This window comes from Carettochelys insculpta, chromosome 12 (genome assembly GCF_033958435.1).
Source record: "Carettochelys insculpta isolate YL-2023 chromosome 12, ASM3395843v1, whole genome shotgun sequence".
NCBI lineage: Eukaryota > Metazoa > Chordata > Testudines > Carettochelyidae > Carettochelys > Carettochelys insculpta.
This window is the reverse complement of record NC_134148.1, coordinates 40,394,184-40,415,685: the sequence shown is the minus strand read 5'-3', so window position 1 is coordinate 40,415,685 and position 21,502 is coordinate 40,394,184. Positions and strand designations below refer to the sequence as shown.

At 43.8% G+C, this 21,502-nt stretch overlaps 1 protein-coding gene across 6 annotated transcripts in view; it reads left to right on the top strand.

Moving 5' to 3' along the window:
- The window catches only part of MEGF11 (multiple EGF like domains 11), a 442,774-nt gene that overhangs the window by 371,191 nt on the left and 50,081 nt on the right, over positions 1 to 21,502 (top strand). For 5 of the 6 annotated variants that reach the window (XM_075006971.1, XM_075006966.1, XM_075006968.1 and 2 more), the window contains 7 exons: positions 1,346 to 1,492; positions 4,176 to 4,310; positions 8,345 to 8,473; positions 11,541 to 11,669; positions 12,994 to 13,122; positions 16,949 to 17,077; positions 17,194 to 17,427. In XM_075006971.1, the coding sequence (XP_074863072.1) occupies positions 1,346 to 1,492; positions 4,176 to 4,310; positions 8,345 to 8,473; positions 11,541 to 11,669; positions 12,994 to 13,122; positions 16,949 to 17,077; positions 17,194 to 17,427 (1,032 nt within the window). The remainder of the gene's footprint in view (positions 1 to 1,345; positions 1,493 to 4,175; positions 4,311 to 8,344; positions 8,474 to 11,540; positions 11,670 to 12,993; positions 13,123 to 16,948; positions 17,078 to 17,193; positions 17,428 to 21,502) is intronic. The other variant, XM_075006969.1, reaches the window with a different exon arrangement.

Sequence of the window (21,502 nt, the reverse complement as noted above, 5' to 3'; positions counted from 1 at the left end):
GCAACCTTTTACTCACCTGAGAAGTGTTTAATTATGCAAGTAGTTCTGTTGATCTCAGTAATGGGTCCTAATTAAGCTCAATGGGCTTGAGTAAGGACTCCTCAGGTGGGTAAGGGTTTGCAGGGTCAACTCCTTAGCTTGATGCAGATTAAATACAAGCACAAGCTTGTATTTAAATGTCACCAGTGAAAACAAAACTGGAGAAATGCAGCTTTTAAGTCCCCAGCAGGATTTTTCTGCACCTTTGAAGTTTTGATTGTCATAAGAATAAATGTCAAGCAATTGCCTTGGGAGTAATTTAAATCTAGATCTGAGATTCTCAGTCTCCACTTGTTTACACGTCAAATTCTGTGCCTGCAAACTCTTGCCCACGTGTTGTTGCTTGGAGGATCGAGACATTAATTTATTAACATACCAACCCTCTACTGAAAACACAGCAAGCTCTGGGGTGAAATATGGCCGCTGTGCAATAACAAAGACACGACACAGCAGTTTAGTTCAGAACATGACAAATATACCAGATATAATTGAATCTAAGCAGAGTGTGGGATTTCCAAACTAAAGTATTTTCACGGAGCTATGATTAGTTTTTCTTTTTCAATCTTGAATTTCCCAGCAATAGTTTTTGTGACCAGATTTCAACTGACTTGGTATTTCAAGATCTATTATTTCAGAGACTGAGTGATCTTTAAACATTAATAGTGCTTGATCCCACCAAAGATAAGTAAGGTGTGTCTATACTGCAGCTCAGAGTCAGGCTCCAACCTGGACAGATGGACTTGCTTAAAATAGCAGTGTGGATGTTGTGGTTTGGGTTGCAATCAATGTTCTTGCTATTCTTTTCCATCCATGTGCGGAATAATTTCATGTGCATCAAGGCATGTGTACCACCCGTAAAATCTAAAAATCTAGCTGTGGGCACTCTGCTCATCAGCTGGGTGGCATTTTTTAATTGCTCCTGAGTGGCTGCACAGGTGTTCAGCTTATAGGGAAACACTGGTTGAAACTTGGGCTCTCTGGAGAGTCCAGCTTGCCACATCCATGCTGCTATTTTTAGCAGGCTAGCTGAAGCCCTGCTAGTGTGAATCTGTTTACCTGGGCTGGGCGCTTGCTCCAGCTGCTGTTTGGACATCCAACATGGCACGGAAGGTGGTGCTGGAGGCCTGTAGCAATTTACAGGATTCACCCTGGTCCATTTTGAACCTTCAGCCTATCAGGCAGGCCACAGAATAGTTATTTCTAGCCAGGTTCCCTCGCTTGCACTAGTGCTCTGTGTTACCTGCCTACCCAAGCGTGAATAGAATGAGCTAGACGGAAAGCTAATACGTGCGTTTGCATTCTGTAGGCATCCATTGTGATAACGTGTGCCTACCAGGCCGCTGGGGACCAAACTGCTCCATCTCTTGTAACTGCGAGAACGGGGGGTCCTGTTCACCGGAGGATGGGGCTTGCGAGTGTGCCCCAGGCTATCGAGGACCCCTGTGCCAGAGAAGTAAGAGTTACCTTTTCTGTGGTGGGAGAGGTGCTTCTGAACCAGAGCAAAGCCAAAGAGGCAAAAAGTGTGGCAATGACGGGGAGAGATCTCATATCAGTGTGCTCCTGCCTCATTTGTCCCTCTGCTTCAGGTCCATTCACTCACTAGGGACTGCCCGGCCCACAAGAATGATTGTAGCATGGTAATTCAGGTCCTAGAGGATGGAGATCTTGAGAGAAGACCTGATTTTGCATTATTTTGGCTCCATCAATGGATCTAGAGAATAAAAATAGAGTCCAAATAGCAAGATATTCTTGTTTAATGGCAAAACCTGAATGGCCAGCTCTAGCAGTCAGTCCCCCATTGTCTTCCCCAAAGCCACTTTGACATGTGAGTCAGTCAGGGGATTGTGGGCAGGACCACTTTACAATGCTGTATCTTGAATTCCCATAGCCATTTGGGAGGGTCATTTATTGCTGGAAAGGAGCAAACTCCATGGGTACAGGACTCGGGGAGGTTTGGAGCAAAAAGAAGTTAAAAGTTGTGGCAGGGCAGCTGTCGGATGCTGTGAGTTGGGATTCAGTGTAAACCCACAGGCTGTACACAAACAGCAATGGGAGTGGCATAAGAGAAAGAGGAGCCTTGTATGCTTCTTTTTTATCCTTGTGCTTGCGTGTCTCGTGAAGTTCGGTGGACCAGTGTAATGGACTCTGGGAGCTCCTCATCCATCCAGTTCAGTGATAGGTGAAAGTCAGATCAGACCATGCGCACACTCAAGAGTGGCTCGTCGTGAGCTGGCAAAATAACATGGCAACATCTTGTCAATGCCAGAGTTGATTTCAAGATCCTGCACTCTAGAAAAAGAAGCGCACTATGCTAGAAGCCAGCCTGGAATGGCAGCAGTTTCCTGCTGTCTACTGAAATGCATCAAGGAGATGAAATCTTCTCATTTGCCTTATCTAGAAAACCCCTTTCTTCCCCTGCCCCACGTTTGACATTTAGCGGCGTTTCCTACATATGTGGAGACTGCACACACCACTTTTGCACTATCTAAAGGCAGACAGATTCACCTTTATTAATTGTTCTGCTACCTCCCACCTTCACACTCACTGTCCAACCCCAAATCACACATCCCTTCTGATTTTACGGGCAGCGCTTGCCACCAGCACACACTCACCTCCGACAGTAATTGGTAGCTGCCAGTTTTTATTCAAAACCCTGATAGTGATGACCCCTGTCACAGCTGTAGTTAATGGCCTATTCCCATTTTCATTATAAACCCCTCTTTCCCGGTGCTGCAGATCTGTCTAGCTGTAAAGCTTCTCTCCAAGGCTGACACATGGCACTCAAAGCTTCAGGGCATTGAGGAGGAAATTGTATTATGAGTTGAAACCCAAGAGTGCAAAACCAAAGGAAGTTAATAGTTTCTGGCCTGCCTGTGCTGAAAAACAGCTTAGTTTTATCAGCTGAAGGCGTGTAGGCCAGAAGGGGCATCTCCTGTCCCCAAGCACAGCTCCAGTAATGAGGCTGTGCCCTGATAAGATCCACTGGGTACTCGTGGGAGGAGGAATTCTTCCCCATGCCGGAGAGTGAGAGTAGCTCCCAAGCCTCTGAATTTCCCTCCCCGACCTTCTGTAGTGGAATGGCCAGAGGGTTCAGCTCTCTCCTGCAGTGACTGTACAATTCCTTGGACTCTGTCATGCAAGGAGCCCCTGAAGAGTACAGCCTTGCAGATGCAGGAGGCTGTGGCCTCTCTGTGATGTTCACAGACTCCTCTCCCTTCCCCTTCAGGAAATTCAGAGTTAGGGATGGAATTCAGAGTGTCATGGGTCATTTTATAACAGTGGCACCTTCTTACTCAGCTGGTGTACTCCCTGTGTGCATTCAGCGCTACTTCACTGACAAAAAGGTTTGACTGGTTGCCCTGCAGAAGATTCTATGGCTAATCCTCAGCAACAGAAATATCAGCTAAATATCTCCACCACAGAATCTATGGTAACATAAGGATCCTGTTCCCACGGCCGATGTTCAGAGCTGACCCAGAAGTCATCATTTGGCCATAAAACTGATTCAGTGGGGAACACCATGAGCCCAAAGGGAGAAACACTTAATGTCATTTTTATGTTTTACTTCCATTTAAACTCAGTGTTTTTCCCTGTTGCAGGATTTTCTATGCACCAAGTGTTTAGGAACAACAGTGAAAGTTTAGAAGAGATGTTTAGCTCTCATTCTGTCTTTATTTATTTTGTCTGTGGGCAAATTCCACTAATATTTTCTACTCAAACAAGAAAAGAAAAGTATTTTCTTCTAAATAAGTCAAGCATGCAATTTCTTGACTATTTTATATTGGTGTCTGTTGTGATTCCCCATAGAAATTGGTTAACCTTGCCTGTGGTTACCATAATTACCCTTTCACTGTCACAGTGAGGTTTTTTGTGGGTGCTGCCACTGCAACTGCATGCACAAAGTAGCTGCCCATTTGCGCACGTGTTCTGCATCTAATTAGATTAGGAATCAAGCCCTTAATGCAGCCAAGTGTAATAACTGAAAATAATTACTAACATTTTATCTGATCTTTCTAAAAATTAAATGAGGCTGTTTGTGTTAGGTTAAGACGTGGGTCAAGAGCATTTATAAAGTGATTAAGGAAGAGTTTCGGTATCTGAACTCCAATGATGACTTGATCTCGTTCTTGCTTTAGTTTGTTCCCCTGGCTTTTATGGGCATCACTGCAGTCAAGCATGTCCCCAGTGCGTGCACAGCAGCGGGCCTTGCCACCACGTTACTGGACATTGCGACTGTTTGCCTGGATTCTTTGGCTCACTCTGCAACCAAGGTACTGATCCAAGATACTGATCCATGCCTACTTTTCCGCAATATACGCAAGTGACTCTTCACAGAAAGAACTCTTAACAGGCTGCTTTCAAGTTCTCGGCTTTGTTTTTGTAGTCTCCACAGCTGAGATCACAAGACACTGTTTTACTTCCCAGGCAAAATGCAAATGGGCACTTAGTCATCTCTTTGTAAATATGTTGTGCTCTGACATGCATAAAGAAAACAGCTCTGCAGCTCAGTATCAAAGTGCATATACAATATGGCACATTCTGTAAATAAATCCGCTGTTCAAGTGTTGTTTTCCTTCCATTAATCCTAGTGTATCCTGAAAGTGTGAGAACACTTTCTAGTATACTTTTTTAAGTGAGGGACATGCACTAGTGCAAATATAAAAGTCAACATACTCAAATTTGGATACTTAAACCTAAATTCAGGTGAGTTTTGGTAGTGATCAGCAGTGCACTGTGTCAATGAAGTGGCACTGAAATCAGGCACTTAGGTAAAAGTGGCTTGATTTTTCCGAAGTGAGAGTGCCGTCAGCACCAAGCACCTTTACAAATCCAGCCACTCTTCTTCAGCTGCCTATGTAAGGCACCTATGTTTGAAATGTTGGCTTCAATTTCTTCGGGATATCCTGCACCACCTGCAAAGTCACTGCTCTGTTGTGCAGGACCTGATGTCTTGCCTGCTTATATGAGTATTTTCTACATATAGATTTAACAGAGATTGCGCTTAATGGCTCCTGCTCTGGTTAAATTGAAGCCCTTTTAAAAAATTGAACTGGCACTTTTTAATGAGCTGCTTTTCAGTGAGTTACAAATTACAGACAGTACTTATGCAAAATCATTAAACACAGATTAAACAGAACTTTTCTTTTCCCTAAGCTCTATAGTCAACTAACCAGTATACCGATTAATGTATTCAAATGAATATATGTAAGTGAATTTGTCCATTTTATGTGAAAAGTTAGCCAAATTTCAAAGGTAGGGCTGGTCTAATTATATGATTAAGAAAACTATTATTCTGTTTTTCCCTAGCTGTTCAGTACTTCTGGATTTACTTTGAACTGTTGATCTATCCAGCAGGATCACATAAAATATTCATGTCCTAATTAAAATCAAATTGTGTTGCAGTTTGTCCTAATGAGTTATCATGTAATGTTATACTTCTGGAGAAACAAATGCTAGGTTTTTTTTCCTTTTAAAAATGTGAAACAGAAAGATTTTACTTTATATTATGATTCTATATTAACCTTTTTAGATATCGGAGCATTTTTCCCATTGGTAACATGTACCTACAGCGTACTCCGTAGCATCAGAAATTCATGTATTGACAGCTTTGCTTAGAATTCTAAGCAACAAGCAACTGAGCATCTGTTTTTATAAATATTTTTCATAATCGTGCAGCAAATTGGATTGATGATACATTACGGCTGCCAGAATACACCTGACATCTCAGCGGGACTCTTAGTCCCACTTCAGAGCTTTTATAACTAATTAACATCACAATCAGGGTTGTTCTACCTGCACAATACTTGTATATCAAACCATTAGCTGTTCTTATTTCCGAGGTGTATTTAAAAATATCTTGAAGCTCATAAGAAATGTTTGTGTCTGGTGCTCACAACTTTAACGGAGAGTTATCATGTTAGATCATAACCCTTTTTCAAAGCCTGAAAATAACAACCATGTTAGCAGAATAGTTCTTCTGCACTTTCTGTGTTAACATCCTCTAGTACATCATGCCAGTCTCCAAGCTGGAGGAAAGACAAGCAGGCACTCATGCAATGGAGAATACCTCACAACTATCTTCCATCTCTTATAACCAGAAGTTTCTCCTGCATGATGTATAGTCTGTTGCCTGTGTCAGCATCAAGCTTAGGATCACAAATCTCTTCTCGGGCATTAGTGTTCCATATTGGAGAGTAAATAAACTACATTTTAAGTAAGCTTTTTGAGAACTTTTTTAATTGAAAAGCTCCAGATCCTATTTAAGTGATACCATCTATTTCTATCTTAAAGAGACAATAAAAATATTGTGTTGAAGTCCTATCAATAGAGCATGGGATGGAATAATAGGACAGAACCCAGGCTGACAGACACTTTTAGTTTTGGTTCTTTCTGTGGCATGAGGGTTTTTCTAACTTTTTTTTCCTTTTTGTTCTGTGTAGTTTTATCTCTTTTCATTTAGCGAACTACTCTGTTTAGCACATAATTTCAAAGTCAGCTTTATCCACACTTGGAGATAAGTCAGTAGCTAGACTATACACTATTGTACTTTTCACCATTCTTAGGTTTCAGTTGTAGTAAGTGTAGAGGATAGTACATTGTATAAGAACAAATGAATCACCGCTCAGGATTTCAATCTATAACCGATTCACATTCAGAATAGATTGAGGTCATCTGCAGCGAATGCCTATCAGAAAGCAAAGAATAGTTGAAATGGTAAAATAGTTGAATAATTCAGAGAAGTGCCTTTTTTGACATCACTATTATTTACAAGGATACAGTTCTGTTTGTTACATTCTTCACAGAGATGGACTGTGTGTTTTATCTTGTTTTGAAAAGACATCTGTTTTTGTCAGGAAGCACAGCCAATGAGAACCCAACAATTCTTTCATGGTGGAGAATAAGACAAATACTGAGCAAAGCTTTCCATCAATTTTAATGTTACAGAATTGATATAATTTTGTGGGAGGTTACAGACGTAACTTTTTTTTTATTTTGCCTGTACTGCAGAGAAAATTCAGAGCCCACTTTTTTTCCCATCTTCATGAGTAAGCTGTACTAAGTGAACCAAAAGGAATAGTTTTGTTTTATTTTAAACATAGTATACCTCTTTTAATAAAGCACATGCAGGAGTATCTAAAGCTTTTGTTATGATTGGTTGATAAACATGGTTATTTTTTATGATTTTATCATGATGGTGGATGGCCTTGTAGGTAGCTGGATAGGTAGTGACTGAGACAAGCCTGAATTTTCAGTAGTACTATTCATTCTTTCTTGTGGCAGATGTCTTTCACCAGGCTTACATGGTGTAAATGTTCAGGTCTTGTTGGCTTGTCATTATCCACCTAGGGCCTGATTCTAAAAGATGCTGAGGGTCCCAACTTCCGTTGACTTTGCTGAGAATCGTGAAGGTCAGGAAGGATTTTCAAAAGTGCCTAAAGGATTTAGATGCACCAGCTCCATATCTGCCTCCTCATGGGGTCAGATCTTAAATCAAACTGGCTGTTACTAGTGCACAGTCACTACTGCCACTACTGTCATGTTGAGATTTGCAGGTTTTAATGCTGTGGTGTTGTCACATCAGTCTCTTCTATCCTGAAAAATTTTCTGTCGACAAAACTTGGCACTTCCGCCAACACCTTTCTGCCGCTCTGCTGTGCGGAATAATGCCTTTTCCAGTAGTTTCTGTTGAAAAAAAGCCATGTAGATGCTCCGGCAGGGGCCCTCTGTCATCAGACACAGTTTTTGGGTCACCAAGCAACCTGTCTGCTGGTTGACCATTCTGTTGAGAGAGCAGCAGGGCAATCTTGACTCTGTTGATGGAGCAGATCGCTCTTTTGATCTGCTTTTGTGTGTGGACGTGATCTGTCAACAGAAGATTTGCCAGGAGATCTCTTCCAACAGTACTTCTGTCGACAGTTCACTGTAGTATAGATGTATCCTTTTTGGTACCATGGTGCCTACAACTGATTAACTGGTCTACCCCTTTTCTCTTTCCTTCCTTCCTTCCTTCCATGTAATTTTAGTTGTTACTTATAACTACACAAGGTATCACCTTTTCATTCAGAAACAGGGGTTTTAATTGGGCTTTTCCAAGAACATGTTTTACTTCCACACCAGTGAAAATGGACTAGGTTGGTGTCTTCCTTTTAGCAGTATTGTGTGTATGCTTAGGAGTTTTCCCTGTTTGACTTATACCCTCTGTCGTACAGGTGAATATCAGTATTGCTTTTAACCCATCGTCACTAGCCATTAAGTCATATTGCTTCCTAACACTGGTGAAAATCACTGCCTTGTATTTCTACAGTGTGCCCCAATGGAATGTATGGGAAGAACTGTGCTGAGTTCTGCCAATGTACCAACAATGGCACATGCAACCCTATTGATGGAACCTGTCAGTGTTTCCCGGGATGGATAGGGACAGACTGCTCTCAGAGTAAGCCAGAATCTCATTTTTACATCTCTGATTTTAAGTAAGGTTATTCTTTTGAGTTTTAAATGCTCTAGACTTAAGGACAAAAAATATTTCCAGGGAAATCCCTTAAGTGTTATAGCAGCCACTCCAGTGCTGTGTTCTCTTTATAGCTTATGTCTTTTAATTAAGCTATGTTAGCTTTATCTTGAATTAGCTTCTGTATTTGGAATTTGCATAGACATTTACTAGCTCCTGTGATAGTATAGCAAGGTCACACGCTCTTTTCAGTAAAGAGAAATTCATGCTCCCTTTTAATTTTTAGTTGAATTCCAATTTTAATCAGTCTTTCAACTATTACATGAGAAATTATGAGCCAATAAATGTTTTCGTGGACCGGGCCCCCATAGTTAAGAAATTCAGAAGATGATATATGCCTATTAAATGTAATTTAATTGTAAAAGTCAATGTGGGTTTGAAGGGACGCATGGCTTCTTGCTGAAAATTGCCCAGGTAGAAGATTGACATTTGCTGATCCCAAAGTGTCATTTCCTGAACACGTTCCTTAATTGAAGACAGATCACAGTGGGAAGCAATATCCTATCATTCCAAAATGTTACTTCATATTCAGGATACAACTAGCATATTAGACAGCATTCAGAGTAAAATATATTAAATTTTGAGTGATAAAGCAGGAATTGGATAAAAACAGATGGCTGTAATTTTGCTTTTATTGTGTATCTTCCACAGGCAGAATATTGCTGTCACTCAAAAAATGAAAAAGGCTGCAAACGCCATGGATTGTTCATTATATTTAACCATGTAATTGGGAAAGGACTGTTAGCACTGATTAACCTTGGGAAAAATGTGTTTTTTTGGCTGGCTGGGGGAGTGCTGTTGGTTTCTTTTGGGTGAGAAAATGCGAAGGTTACCAATGTGAATTTGTGTTAGCTGAGCTAGTTCCAAGGCCGTGTCTACTGCAATAATTGAAGTCAGTAGGTGAACTCTTTCTCCAAGAAATGGCATCAAACCCTGCAAACTCCAAGGGTTACTTGATGCAGTTGGGGCAGGGGAGATGTGGAGGAGAGGGCTTGTGGCTTTTGGATCTCAACGCCAGTTCTAAAGCAGCTAGAGAAGCGCACAAGACTCCTTTCATGAAGACAACATCGCTAGACGGGCACTTCTGCTGGGTTCTTATGTGAATACATCGCGCCAGACCTTCCCCTAACTTGCACCTTGTGAATTCGGTGGCCTTTTCTGGGATTGAAGTCATCTTTCTTATACACCCTGGTCTCTAAAGTAAGCAGGTCTGTCATATACCAGTTATTTACCTTCCAAGCTGATACCCGTGGAATTTCATGGGTGGCTGTCTCACAGAGATTTGCATATAGCACTCATGGCAGCATGGCCGGCAGCAATGCTTGACTCCACAAACCCCAAGACAGCCAGTGTGTCCCTGTCCCACAAACTGAGCACCTCCCACATCGAAAGAGGGAGAACCCTATGTCCACTACCATATCAGGTGGCATGGAAGTGTTCATTGCTCCTCAACATTCAGATTGCCTGGGAACTATTTAAGCTTCTTCAGTTTGAAGAAATGGAAAGTGGCCTGTTGTATTTTTTGTTTGTTTTTTGTTTTTGTTTTTGAAAGGCAGGAAAAACATAGGTGTTATGCTGAAGGGTTATTAACAGTTTGGATCTCTTTGGCTACGTCTACACGTGCTCCAAACTTCGAAATGGCAACGCAAATGACCATTTCGAAGTTTACTAATGAAGCGCTGAAATGCATATTCAGCGCTTCATTAGCATGCGGGCGGCCACGGCACTTCGAAATTGACGCGTCTCGCCGCCGCGCGTCTCATCCAGACGGGTCTCCTTTTTGAAAGGACCCCGCCTACTTCGAATTCCCCTTATTCTGAATAAGGGAACTTCGAAGTAGGCAGGGTCCTTTCGAAAAGGAGCCCCGTCTGGACAAGACGCGCGGCAGCGAGGCGCGTCAATTTCGAAGTGCCGCGGCCGCCCGCATGCTAATGAAGCGCTGAATATGCATTTCAGCGCTTCATTAGTAAACTTCGAAATGGCCATTTGCGTGGCCATTTTGAAGTTTGGGGCACGTGTAGACATGGCCTTTGTCTGGTACTAATAACTGGGTGACATACTGCTATTCTAGGAGGAGGTTAATGTGAACTTTGGAAAAAGCCTAAATGTACTTGAAGATCTGAATTTATCTTTAAAAAAAAAGTCCTCATCAATATAAACAATAGGATGTTCTGGTTTTGAATTTAATCTTAGCGTTCTTGAGATTTTGCAGCGTTTCAGAACTCCTCTGTCATTCAAGTTAAGTCTGTAGTTTTAGTGCTTGATTGCAAATCAAACGTAAGCTGTGACTGGCTGTGTTTGTATTATTCAGGAATTCCCAGATATGAGGGAAAATTAAATTACTTTCATAGCTTAAACTCTGGTCTAAATTGTCTTAATGGACTCAACAGATAAAGCCCATGAAGCAATAAGATTGAATAAACTTGTTAAGAGCAGTCTAGACTACCTGTCCAGCTGCAATATTCGGAGCACTGTAGCACGTCACAATGTAAGTGTCATCAGAACACACCTGCGAGTTAGGGCAGGGATGTCATCTCCATTGCACAGGTGGGAAACTGAGGCACTGGGAAACTAAGTGACTTTCCCATGGTCACATGTGAAGCTTATGACAGGACAGCGGATTGAAGTAGTGGCTCCTAAGTTCTAGGCCAGCGCCCTGCACGTATGGATCAAAAACCTTGAACTTACTCGTGGACCAGTATACCAATATGTAACACCAGTAATTTTACTGGGATGCTCCACAGGTGTAAGGATCGCCACCAGGATGTGGCCCTAAATTTGAAGAACGGTGTCTCTGGCTAGAAGCTAATTGCTGTTGTCATGAAATCCGTGTATTGGAGAGCAATCTCTGTGTGGGTAGTAGGTTGTCTTTCTGTCTTTGTGCAGCACCAAGAATGTTGTTGTTGCTTAACAACCATCAGTAATAATCAGCTGCTAGTCTGAGTTATCGTGTTCTCTCTCTCTCCCCAACTCTCTCTCTCTCTTTTTGCAGCTTGCCCAGCTGGCTTTTGGGGCCCAGATTGCTTTCACACGTGCAACTGCCACAACGGAGCGACGTGCAGTCCTTACGATGGAGAATGTAGATGTACTGCTGGTTGGACTGGGCTCTACTGCACTCAACGTAAGGCTTTGAGAACTGTACCTGTCAGTGACTCTTCCACAGTATATGCTGCTACCTTGTGTCCATTCCAAGCATTACAACACTGCATGTGGTAATGCACGTGTGAATCATTTTACATGATTCACCCACACACACAGCTCCCCTCCCCCACTACAAAAAAGGTCCCTTTGGTATTAAAGGTCCCTAGTAAAAGAGCACCAGCCACATAGGTTTTGTGATTCATTTTCATATTTTCACAGGCTGCAAGTAATATCCAGACCTTTCAGCGTCCCAACACCCCATGACCTAGTCCAGAGAAAAGTACAGCAGACTTCTTGACCAGTGTTCCCTCCAATTTTTCTCCATTCCTGGGCAGATTAAATTTTGTTATGTGCACCGAAGCTCATGCAGATGTGCACCGCCAACTGAAACACATGCTGCCACCTGTGGGCACTGTTGGCTCTTTGCTAATACTCTGGGTGGCACCTGATTCCGGGGTGGCTGCCCAAGCTCTCAGCTTACTGCGAACATTGTTCTTGATCTTTCAAGGCCAGGTTTCACACCTTTATCAGGCTCCTGTAAGAGAGAGGGTGGGGTTTTCGAGGGTATGCAAGAAGCTCCCATCCTTTGCAAGTCACTAATTGTTCCGTAGCCTTTAGATGGTTACGCAAAGAGAAACTATCTTCTTTTATTCTTTACAAACACAGTTTATATGGATGGTCAAGTTTTCTTTTGCAACACCAAAGCAGGGATATCCCATACATTCACCATTCACTACATACACCACATCCTGGCGAACACGGGGGTGGCCAACTCGCAGCTCTCGAGCCGCATGCGGCTCTGGAGCATATAAATGCAGCTCTTGAGAGCTGCACATGGGGTGTGCTGGCTGCCTGCTCTGTGAACACACCCCACTGCATGGTGGAAGAAGCATATGGTGGCCCTGGTGGCAGCCTGAGCAGCTCTGGTGACTTGCTGGCATTGAATTAGAACGGGGAGCTGTGGGTGCCTGGCTCTGTGGGGAGGAGGAGGGCATTTATATAGAGAGGGGGTGGGGACTGGGAGTGCCTGGCTCCATAAAGTGTTATGTAATATAAGGTGGCAAATATGGAAAGATGACAACCGCAAGTGTGGCAATCTTTGAATTGCTATTGGACACCACTGCACTAAAGCAATTTGAAGAGCTGTAGGGAAACACTGTATAAGAACATTGACTGCTGGTTCCTTTCTGCTTTTAGCTTAACAAAGTATGACAACAATAATGTAGGCCTTAAAATACATTTTACTTTTAATGCTGCTGACATTCTTTGTGTATTTTTGACTCTTTCTTGGTGGATTTTCACAGGTTGCCCAGCAGCCTTTTATGGAAGAAACTGTGCTAATATTTGTCAGTGCCAGAATGGAGCCGACTGTGACCACATCACTGGGCACTGCACATGCAGAACTGGATTTACGGGTAAACAGTGTGAGCAAAGTAAGCAGTGGTGCTTCTTCATTTTCGGTTTCTCCTGAAGGTTCCCCCCGCCTTTAAAATCTTTGCAGAATTGTAGACTTGTACTGCTCACGATTCTACTGGGAAGAGTTCTGCTGTCATGGCCATATTCTCTGAATGTCTTTGAGAAGTATTCAGGCTGACCACTAACCTTCAGCACACAGATTTGTCTCCCAAATAGAAATGAATACAGAGTGACAGGCTTCATGAAACTTCTCTGCCTTTGGGTCCTAATAGTGCCACACTTCCTAGAGCTTTATGTGCCTTAATTTAGCACTGGGTAGTCTAGAGTAAATCATGTTCTTCCTGGACAAAATGCTTGCTAAGAAGCCAGGGATGGAACAATTAGATGTTTCCAAATATAATGCTTTTTAAAAATTGAAGTACTCATAACTCATGGAGGGATATCAGTGATGAAGGGGACTTAGGAATTCATGGAGTATGTCCTCTGGTTTGCATCAGTTCCTGGAAGCAGCTCCATCATATATGAAAGGGAGACTGTAGTTGGTCTTCTTAGATATTTCAGCCTGTTTGTGGGGCTGTGAAACAATACAACCAGTTCAATGTAAGACTGGGACAGCTGGATGAAAAAGGAGTGTGTTACGGACTGGGGGAGGGGAAAATCATCAAATACTAGATCTAGAAGGGAACCTCGAGAGGTCATTGAGTCCGGTCCCCTGCACTCCTGGGAGGACCAAGTGCCATCTCAGATGCTTATTTAATCTGCTATTAAGTATCTCCAATGATGGATATTCCATAACCTCCCTAATCCTTCCTAGTAAGAAGCTACAGCCATGCTCTCAAATTTTCATTCAATTATTTTTGCCTCCTTGAACCACTTCGGTTCATGTGTCTCACCTCAGTTCATGGCATAATTGCTACATGACTCTTGTTAGCACTCATAAAAATGTGACAGATTTTCAAAAACCCTTGCAAAAGCTGAGTCCATAGTTGTGCATGCAAATCAGCTCATTAGACATGCGGTCAGGAAGCTGTACTTGCAAATTGCAGACCCCGTGGTCATATGCTCATTGACCTTTGGAATATGCGTGCCGTTCCTAGGTAACCCTTTTGGAATTACATTGCATGCCATCTGTTTCATGCTGTGGAACACAGAGACCACAGGCTCTCCTTGGCCATGAGGGAGCAAAGATCAGGTCAATGAGAAATACCCCAGCTGTTAACCTGACAAATGACAGTCTTAGCATTCACAGGGAGTGTCGGGATGTCAGTACAAAACCTGATTTGGCAAAGGTGGGGCAGAACCAATATGTACCACCAATAGAAACATAAAACCCAGCTCTGGACTCTCTGCTAGTCAGGTGGGCAGCACTGGAATTTCTCCAGGGTGGCCACACAAGCACTCAGCTTAGAGGGAACACCGGTGAGAACCATTCAACACTGTTTCCAGCTGATGCCATTAGGGAGGCCTCGCTGCCGGAGCAACAGATTCACACACAAGAGTTGTAGGGAACAGGAGGAGATGTGTCAAAAGCAACATTTCTATTTATCGCTGCCTTCTTTCTGGAGGGATTTCTCCTGCACCCACTTGCCTTCGCAGGGAGGCATCTTCGCTACTCTTCTCTGATTTAGAAGCCCTGGGGAAAATTTTCAAAGGCCAACAGGGCAGTAAGGGCCCAGATTCTCATGGAAAGCCAATGGGATCTAGACACCTCAGTCCCTTTTACACCTCTGAAAATCTCTCTTTAGCTTGTGAGCTGCCAGCAGTGTAGCTTTAGGGAATTGTTTACTATCACAAAGGAGCATTCACTGGGCACTACCTTTCCACTGCCTGGTGCCTATCGCCACCACTGCTGCAGTGTACCCAGCCCTAGCTTGGGCAGCCAGAGTCTTTCAGTTGCCCTCTGACTTCCCATAGTCAATATGGTATTACAGCAACCAGAGACGGGAGATGAATTTTGGATGTGATTCCTGCCAGAAGTGCAAATAACTGCTAGAAAATATAATCTGAGGCCTTCTAAGTGTATGTTTTTATATTCATCCTTTTCAGTAAATGTGTATGTACTGACAAGCTGCATTAATGTTTGCTTCTGTGTGCAAGCAAGAACACGGGTTTGTCCATGTAACTAGTTTGCTCAGTTAGGGATTGTGTACAAGAGGCTAGTTATCATGTTGTGCGTGTCTGTACACTTGTTGCAACTGTGCATGCAACAGCACCATAAGAACACAGGAAATTCCATACTGATCAAGCATAGTGGTCTCTTCAATCCAGCATCCAAGGTGCCCAGTACCAGGTGCTGCAGGGGAAGATTTAATAGGCACCTATGGGGTAACCTCCCTTCACTAAATGCTTCGTCCTCCCCTATTAATTGGACTTTATTTTATGCTCTGAAAACTAAGGATTTCTGATGCTTCCCAAAATTTTTCATCAAATATTTACTATAACTCTCAACATCCCTGATTTCCTTACAAAAGGCTGTGCTTTCTTGGAACCCTTCAAAGGCAGACCACACTAATGGGAGCATACATTTCCAGGTACCCTGTTTGTGCTGCACTCTGAAAGCTTAGCCTTTGGGTTAGTATCAGAGTGTGCGCAAATTAGAACAATTTTATTTTTCTCATCTAGAAATTTGCATGCATAAGGAGAAAGCTAGAGACACAATCTCATAACTTATTAATCATGTTACAAATCTTTCTGCAGATAACGATTAATATTCAAGACTTAATGTTAACATTTGGCTACAAGAAGTTACTTCTGTAGGGTTGACTTGGGAAGGTGTGCCACTTGTTCATAGTAAATTGTAGGAAGTCATAGCTTAAAACCAGTACCATTTATGATAGAGAAATGTTGCAATTATATCTATATCTATATCTATATTTTTATATATAGATATATCTATATACATATTCCTTTTTCAGTAAAGCACCATCTCTATATAAAGTAATAGGAGTTGCCAGAACTTGTTTACAGGCTTTCTTTCAATTTGTTATTGAATGTTGCCAGAAGAAGCATAATAGGCTGCCTACAGATTTATTCTAATAGGCCATCATGGTAATTGTATGAATAAATTTCTCAGTTAGACCTTCAATCATTGTGTCTGTGATAGAAGTACAGGAAGTCTAATATCACATAAGCAGACTAAACCAAACCTTTCAGGCACTCAATTTTGTAATTCCATCTGTGCAGTTATGTCTTGCTCTTGGTATTAGTGGAGGTAAATATGAATGTATGTGGTCTTTGGTTAATGTCTATTGGGTTCTTATAAACATATATTAAAAATTACACTTGCAACCCTTCTGGAAAAGTTCTGCCACATTCAATGATGAATTGTGGAATTTTGAAGTGTCTTCTGAAATTTTGCAGAATGGAGCTCATTCTCTCTTAATGTCTTTAGCTGTTTTATATAATTGGAGAGGCTTTTCATTTTAATAGAATCCTCTTGATTCCATCTCCGTGAAATCCTATCAGATGTTTACAGAAGGAAAATTAAAACCCAGTAAACAGCACATCAATCTTATTGTTGTTGTTAATTTGCGACAGCCCTTAGGAGCCCCAAACATGAACCAAGACCCAGTTATGCTAGGTGCTGTACAAATACACAACAAAAAACAGACCCTTCCCCAAAGATCATACAATCCTAAATAAAAGATAAGAGGCAATGGGTGGGTACAGACAGACAATGTTGTACAAGGGAACAATAAATAAATGGTATTTATCTCCTGGATTAAAATATTAATCTAAATGTTATGGGTGAAATCCTGGCCCCATTGACACCAAGCTCAGATTTTCCCCCTTTCGTGATACAAGTAAAACATTTCTCTCCCATCCTTGTGTTTGAATTTACAGAGTGTCCACCTGGATCATTTGGTTATGGTTGCAAACAGCTATGTGAATGCATGAATAATGCTACATGTGATCATGTCACTGGTACATGCTATTGTAGTCCAGGCTTCAAAGGGATCAGGTGCGATCAAGGTACAATGAAGTTCTGTGTGCTTTAAAAAAATATAAATGTGCATCTTTAAAAAATAAATCTTCCCATGTGAACAGTGCCATTCAATTTACAGTGTGTTTTGAATTATTTTTAACAGCGGCTCTCATGATGGAAGAATTAAACCCCTATACTAAAATTAGCCCTGCGCTTGGATCAGAGAGGCACTCAGTGGGAGCAATTATTGGAATTATTATTCTCCTCCTAATTATTATGGTTTTGCTGGCACTGTTTGTGTGGTATCGACGGAAACAGAAGGAGAAGGGGCACGACATGCCAAGTGTCTCTTACACTCCAGCCATGAGGATGACTAATACAGATTACTCACTTTCTGGTAAGGGTCTTATTATGTTAATGAAATGGAGATTCATGTTACTTTTGGTTGAAAAAAAGTTAGTTGGTTGCACGCAACACGCAGCTCTTTGCCTCTGAAATAACTGTACTTATCATTCTACCCCTCTGCCCAGAATGCTTTTACAAAAGCCAAGGGATGGGGGTCATGCCTAACTCACAGCTGATATCAACTGGCCAGATGTGAAAAAATAGCACCAGGACAGAGCTTGGCACCATGGCGTGATGTGCAGCGTTTAATATGCAGGGCCTCAGGCCCATGGACGGAGGTGGGGAGCAAAGGAGGGGGTTGCCCCAGGGTCCGGCTGTTCAAAATGGCTACCACAGGAGAGGCATATGGCATGCTCAAGGCAGGCTGTCTGTGGCGGAGCCAGCGTGGAACACTGTGGGTGGTGGTGAGGGCTGCCCGCCCCCAGCCCTGCCCCTGCCACCCCGAGGCCCGACCCCCTTCTGGGAGCATGGTGACGAGTCCCACACACACCATGCCTGGGGCCCAGTGAGTCTGTCGGCCCCCACTGCTAGGCCCCAGCCCCGCTGCCTTTATGTGGACTGTTTTCTCCACTGAATTCAATAGGAGCTTTCCCTGTGAGGAGCTGCAGGGTGCAGGTCTTTAAAGTGAGGAGTAGAATGACTGTGTTAATTGTGGGGTTTTACCTGACAGTGGCCAGGAAGGTTGGCTCCCTCCCAGCTGGTGACAGCTTTTTTTCCACAGCCTCTGTCTCCCACCCTCAGATCCAAGTTCTTGTCACATCTGGAGGGAGCTTTAATGGTCGCTGGGTGGTCCTGCCCATTTGTTTTCTTTATCTCCAGTAGTTGGAGGAGGCTGTTCTTGATGCTTTGGAGATTTTTACCTTTCCCAGAGGTGATCCTTTCCCCCTCTCTGTCCTTCCTTTGCTCATATAAAGCAGGGTGCTGCAGAGTGCATTATCTGCTGGAGGTTGTACCCTCGTCTTTTATCCTGCTACCTGTGCTTTAGAGAAAGTTCCCCGTAAGCTGTAGCCTTATAGCTGTGGTTTCTCCCTTAAATGCCTGAGAAGCTGGTGCTTCTGCTCTTGAGTAAAAAGAGGCTTTAGGAATTGTCAGAGATAGATCCAGCACATGTGTTTTCACCAGTCCTACATTCCTTGCAACTCACTGCTGTGTTTGTCTTGCTGTAGCCACCATGGTTGCCTGGACAAGTCATGCCCTGTGTGGAAGGAATTGTTTTGGGCGTGAGTTGCTGACATTTTTTGGACATCACTGTCTGTGAGGTACATGGACTGTGGCCTGTATGTGTCCAATGAAGCATGAGCTGGTCTCTCACAATTGTGATGTGCTCAGGTTCTGGGTTCTGCAAAAGCATCAAGCCTTTGATTCTGTTGTCATGTGTGTGCTTTTATCATAGGGTTAGAAGGGTCCACAAGGTCAAAACCCCACTCCCGCCCCCAAGATGAGACAAAATGATATGCAGCGTCTCAGACTTTGGCTTCACATCCACTCAGTCTGAGCTGTTACCTGGCCCACCTGGCCTTTCTCACCCAGTAGCTACAAGCCACACAGCCCCAAGAGCCACACAGCAGGGCACCCAAGGGAGCCACTGTGCCATCGTGCAGCCCCTAAGCCAATAACATGGCGCCCAAGCCGCCACCACCGCTGCACGGTACCCGAGGAACCGCCATGCCACCGCCCAAGCTGCCACACCAGCTCCTGGGGCTGCGTGGCTTGGGGCTGGGCAGCTCCGGTGTTGACTCCAGTGAGTCACTGGGAAGGGGGCAGGGTGCCTGGCTGTGGGTGCAGGTAGGGCCCTCAGTCGAGGGGGTGCCTGGCTGGGGGTGGGGCAATGTGGGAATTGGGTGTCTTCCTTTTGGACACCACTGTTTTAGTCCTCCTCACCAGCTGTGGGAAAAGTACCCAAAAAGGTTAATTGAGTAAAAATGCAGCTGCTGGGGTGGGGGTATACTTGAGTACAAGTCCCTGGTGTGCTGCTGGAAAACTACTTGAGTAAAAGCATTCACAAAGAGAGAGAGAGAGAGTGTCACATCTAGATTGTACTCAAGTATCTGGAAGTGAAAGCAGTTGTACTTTTACTCAAGTAGGTACTTTTTCCACCTCTGCTTCTCACCCATATGGAGCAACATCTTAACTAGCCATAGCCACCCTGCCCCAGGGTAGGAAACATGAAGCTTCAGTGCTCAGGAACTAAAGTGGGAATTTGGCTGAATTAGAACGGCATGATCTAGCCCTCAGTGGGAGACCTCCACAATATAGTTATGTCTGGACTGTGCGCGAGGTGATGCAAAGACCATATTTTGCTAGTTTCCTTTTGTGGACTAATGCTACTCCCATGCCTGGAGTCTGTGTCTTCACCTTTCAGCTGGCTGGGGCTGCAGAGATGTACCATATATAATAACATAACCTTTCCAAAGTCACTTCTTATTTTATTCTGAAAGACAGTGTTAGAGCTGTGCTTTTAAGCACTTAGGAGGCAAAAAAGTCCATGCTCATGTTTAGTAGAGATTGTAAAACCAGAGGAAGCCCCATAGGCAACCCTTACATTGTTTTGTATCAGTGGACAAAGCGTGTGGCTGTAAAAGAGACTCAGCTCTCAGATCTGCATGGCTAATGATGGGAGACAGAGCCATCCATCGGGTGGATCTGAAAGCAGAAGTTCCCCTGAAGGTTAAAGGGACACTTGTACTCCCAAAGATAAGAACAGTGCACTTCACTTCCAACGGCGTTTTAAACCACAACACAGAACTCTAGCAAAACAGGTGTCCCGTTATTGTTGCTGTGTCTGAGGGTACATTTAGACTGCAGTCAAAAAACTGTGGCTGGTCCATGCCAACTAGTTTGTGCTCAGGTTAGGGGCTTGTTTAATTGCCATGCAGAATTTTGGGCTCATGCTGCATGCTGGCACTCTGGGCCCTCCCACCTCGCAGGGTCCTAGGGCCCAGGCTCCACTCATCTGTACTGTTACTACGCAGCCCCTTGAGCCTTAGTCAGCTGGCCTGGGCCAGGCACCAGTTTTTAATGGCAGTGTGGCCTGACCCTTTGTGTGTTAGAGCAGAGGGTGTGTTTGGTTCTATGATCTGTTTTAAGACTCCCTCCAACTTAGGGCAAGCCTCTCTCTGTCCCAATTACAGGACAGGGAGATATGGTGGGGGGTGGTCCTCCAAGTTCTGGGGAGCTGGGAAGGAGGTGGCAGCCAGCAGTAGTCCTGGGAGCCACGGGAAAGTGACAGCTGCCCGCGCTTCCCCAGTTTCCCCGAGGCTGGGGGTGGGGGCCAAATATGGGACAATTAGTCCCTTTTAAAAGAAAGTCGAGACACCTTTTTGGCATCCCAAATACAACCATCCCACCCAATACGGGATGGACGGTCACCCTACTCTAACTACCTGTTTTGTTTGCTGGGGATTTGGGGCTCATTTGCGCTAAGGGTGAGGACCAGCATGAAACCCTGATGGGTTAAATGTTGTGCAGGGCTGTGAAGGCTTTTGGCTCAGGACTGAGTTTACCCCCGAACTGGGCCAGAAACATCCCGAGAAGTAAAATTGACCAGCTCCTGCTGCAAAGAGCTCACGATGTAACAGACATTTACAGAGGAAGACCCTGATGCTGTGTGCGACCTGATCGTGCCAGTCCTACAGCCAGAAGCCACATGCTCCCATGAGCCTGTGCAGGGGCAAAGGAGCTGCCTGCAGCAAATCCAGTCACAGGAGCATGGCCAAGTGATGGGGAAAAACTATGCACTGCATGTGGTGTTACCAGGCTCCGTGCCTGACTGCCATTTCCTCAGTTTGAATTCTTTAGCCTGAGTCCACCATGGGATGCGTGTGAGAAAATTCTCGTGTCTCCTTATCGCCCCACTGTTGTCACCAACACTCTGGACCTTTATGCTTGTACGGTGTCTCACTTAAGGCTGGGCGGGGGGCAGGTGTTAATCCTGATAGGGGCTAAGCAGTCTGGCCATAATCCAGGCTTTACTGGGACTACCATGTGCTTTAAGAAAGTGCTTCAGAGCTTTCCTGAATTAAGACTGGAGTGCTCAGCACCTTCCAGAACAGAGCCTTGGAACTCCT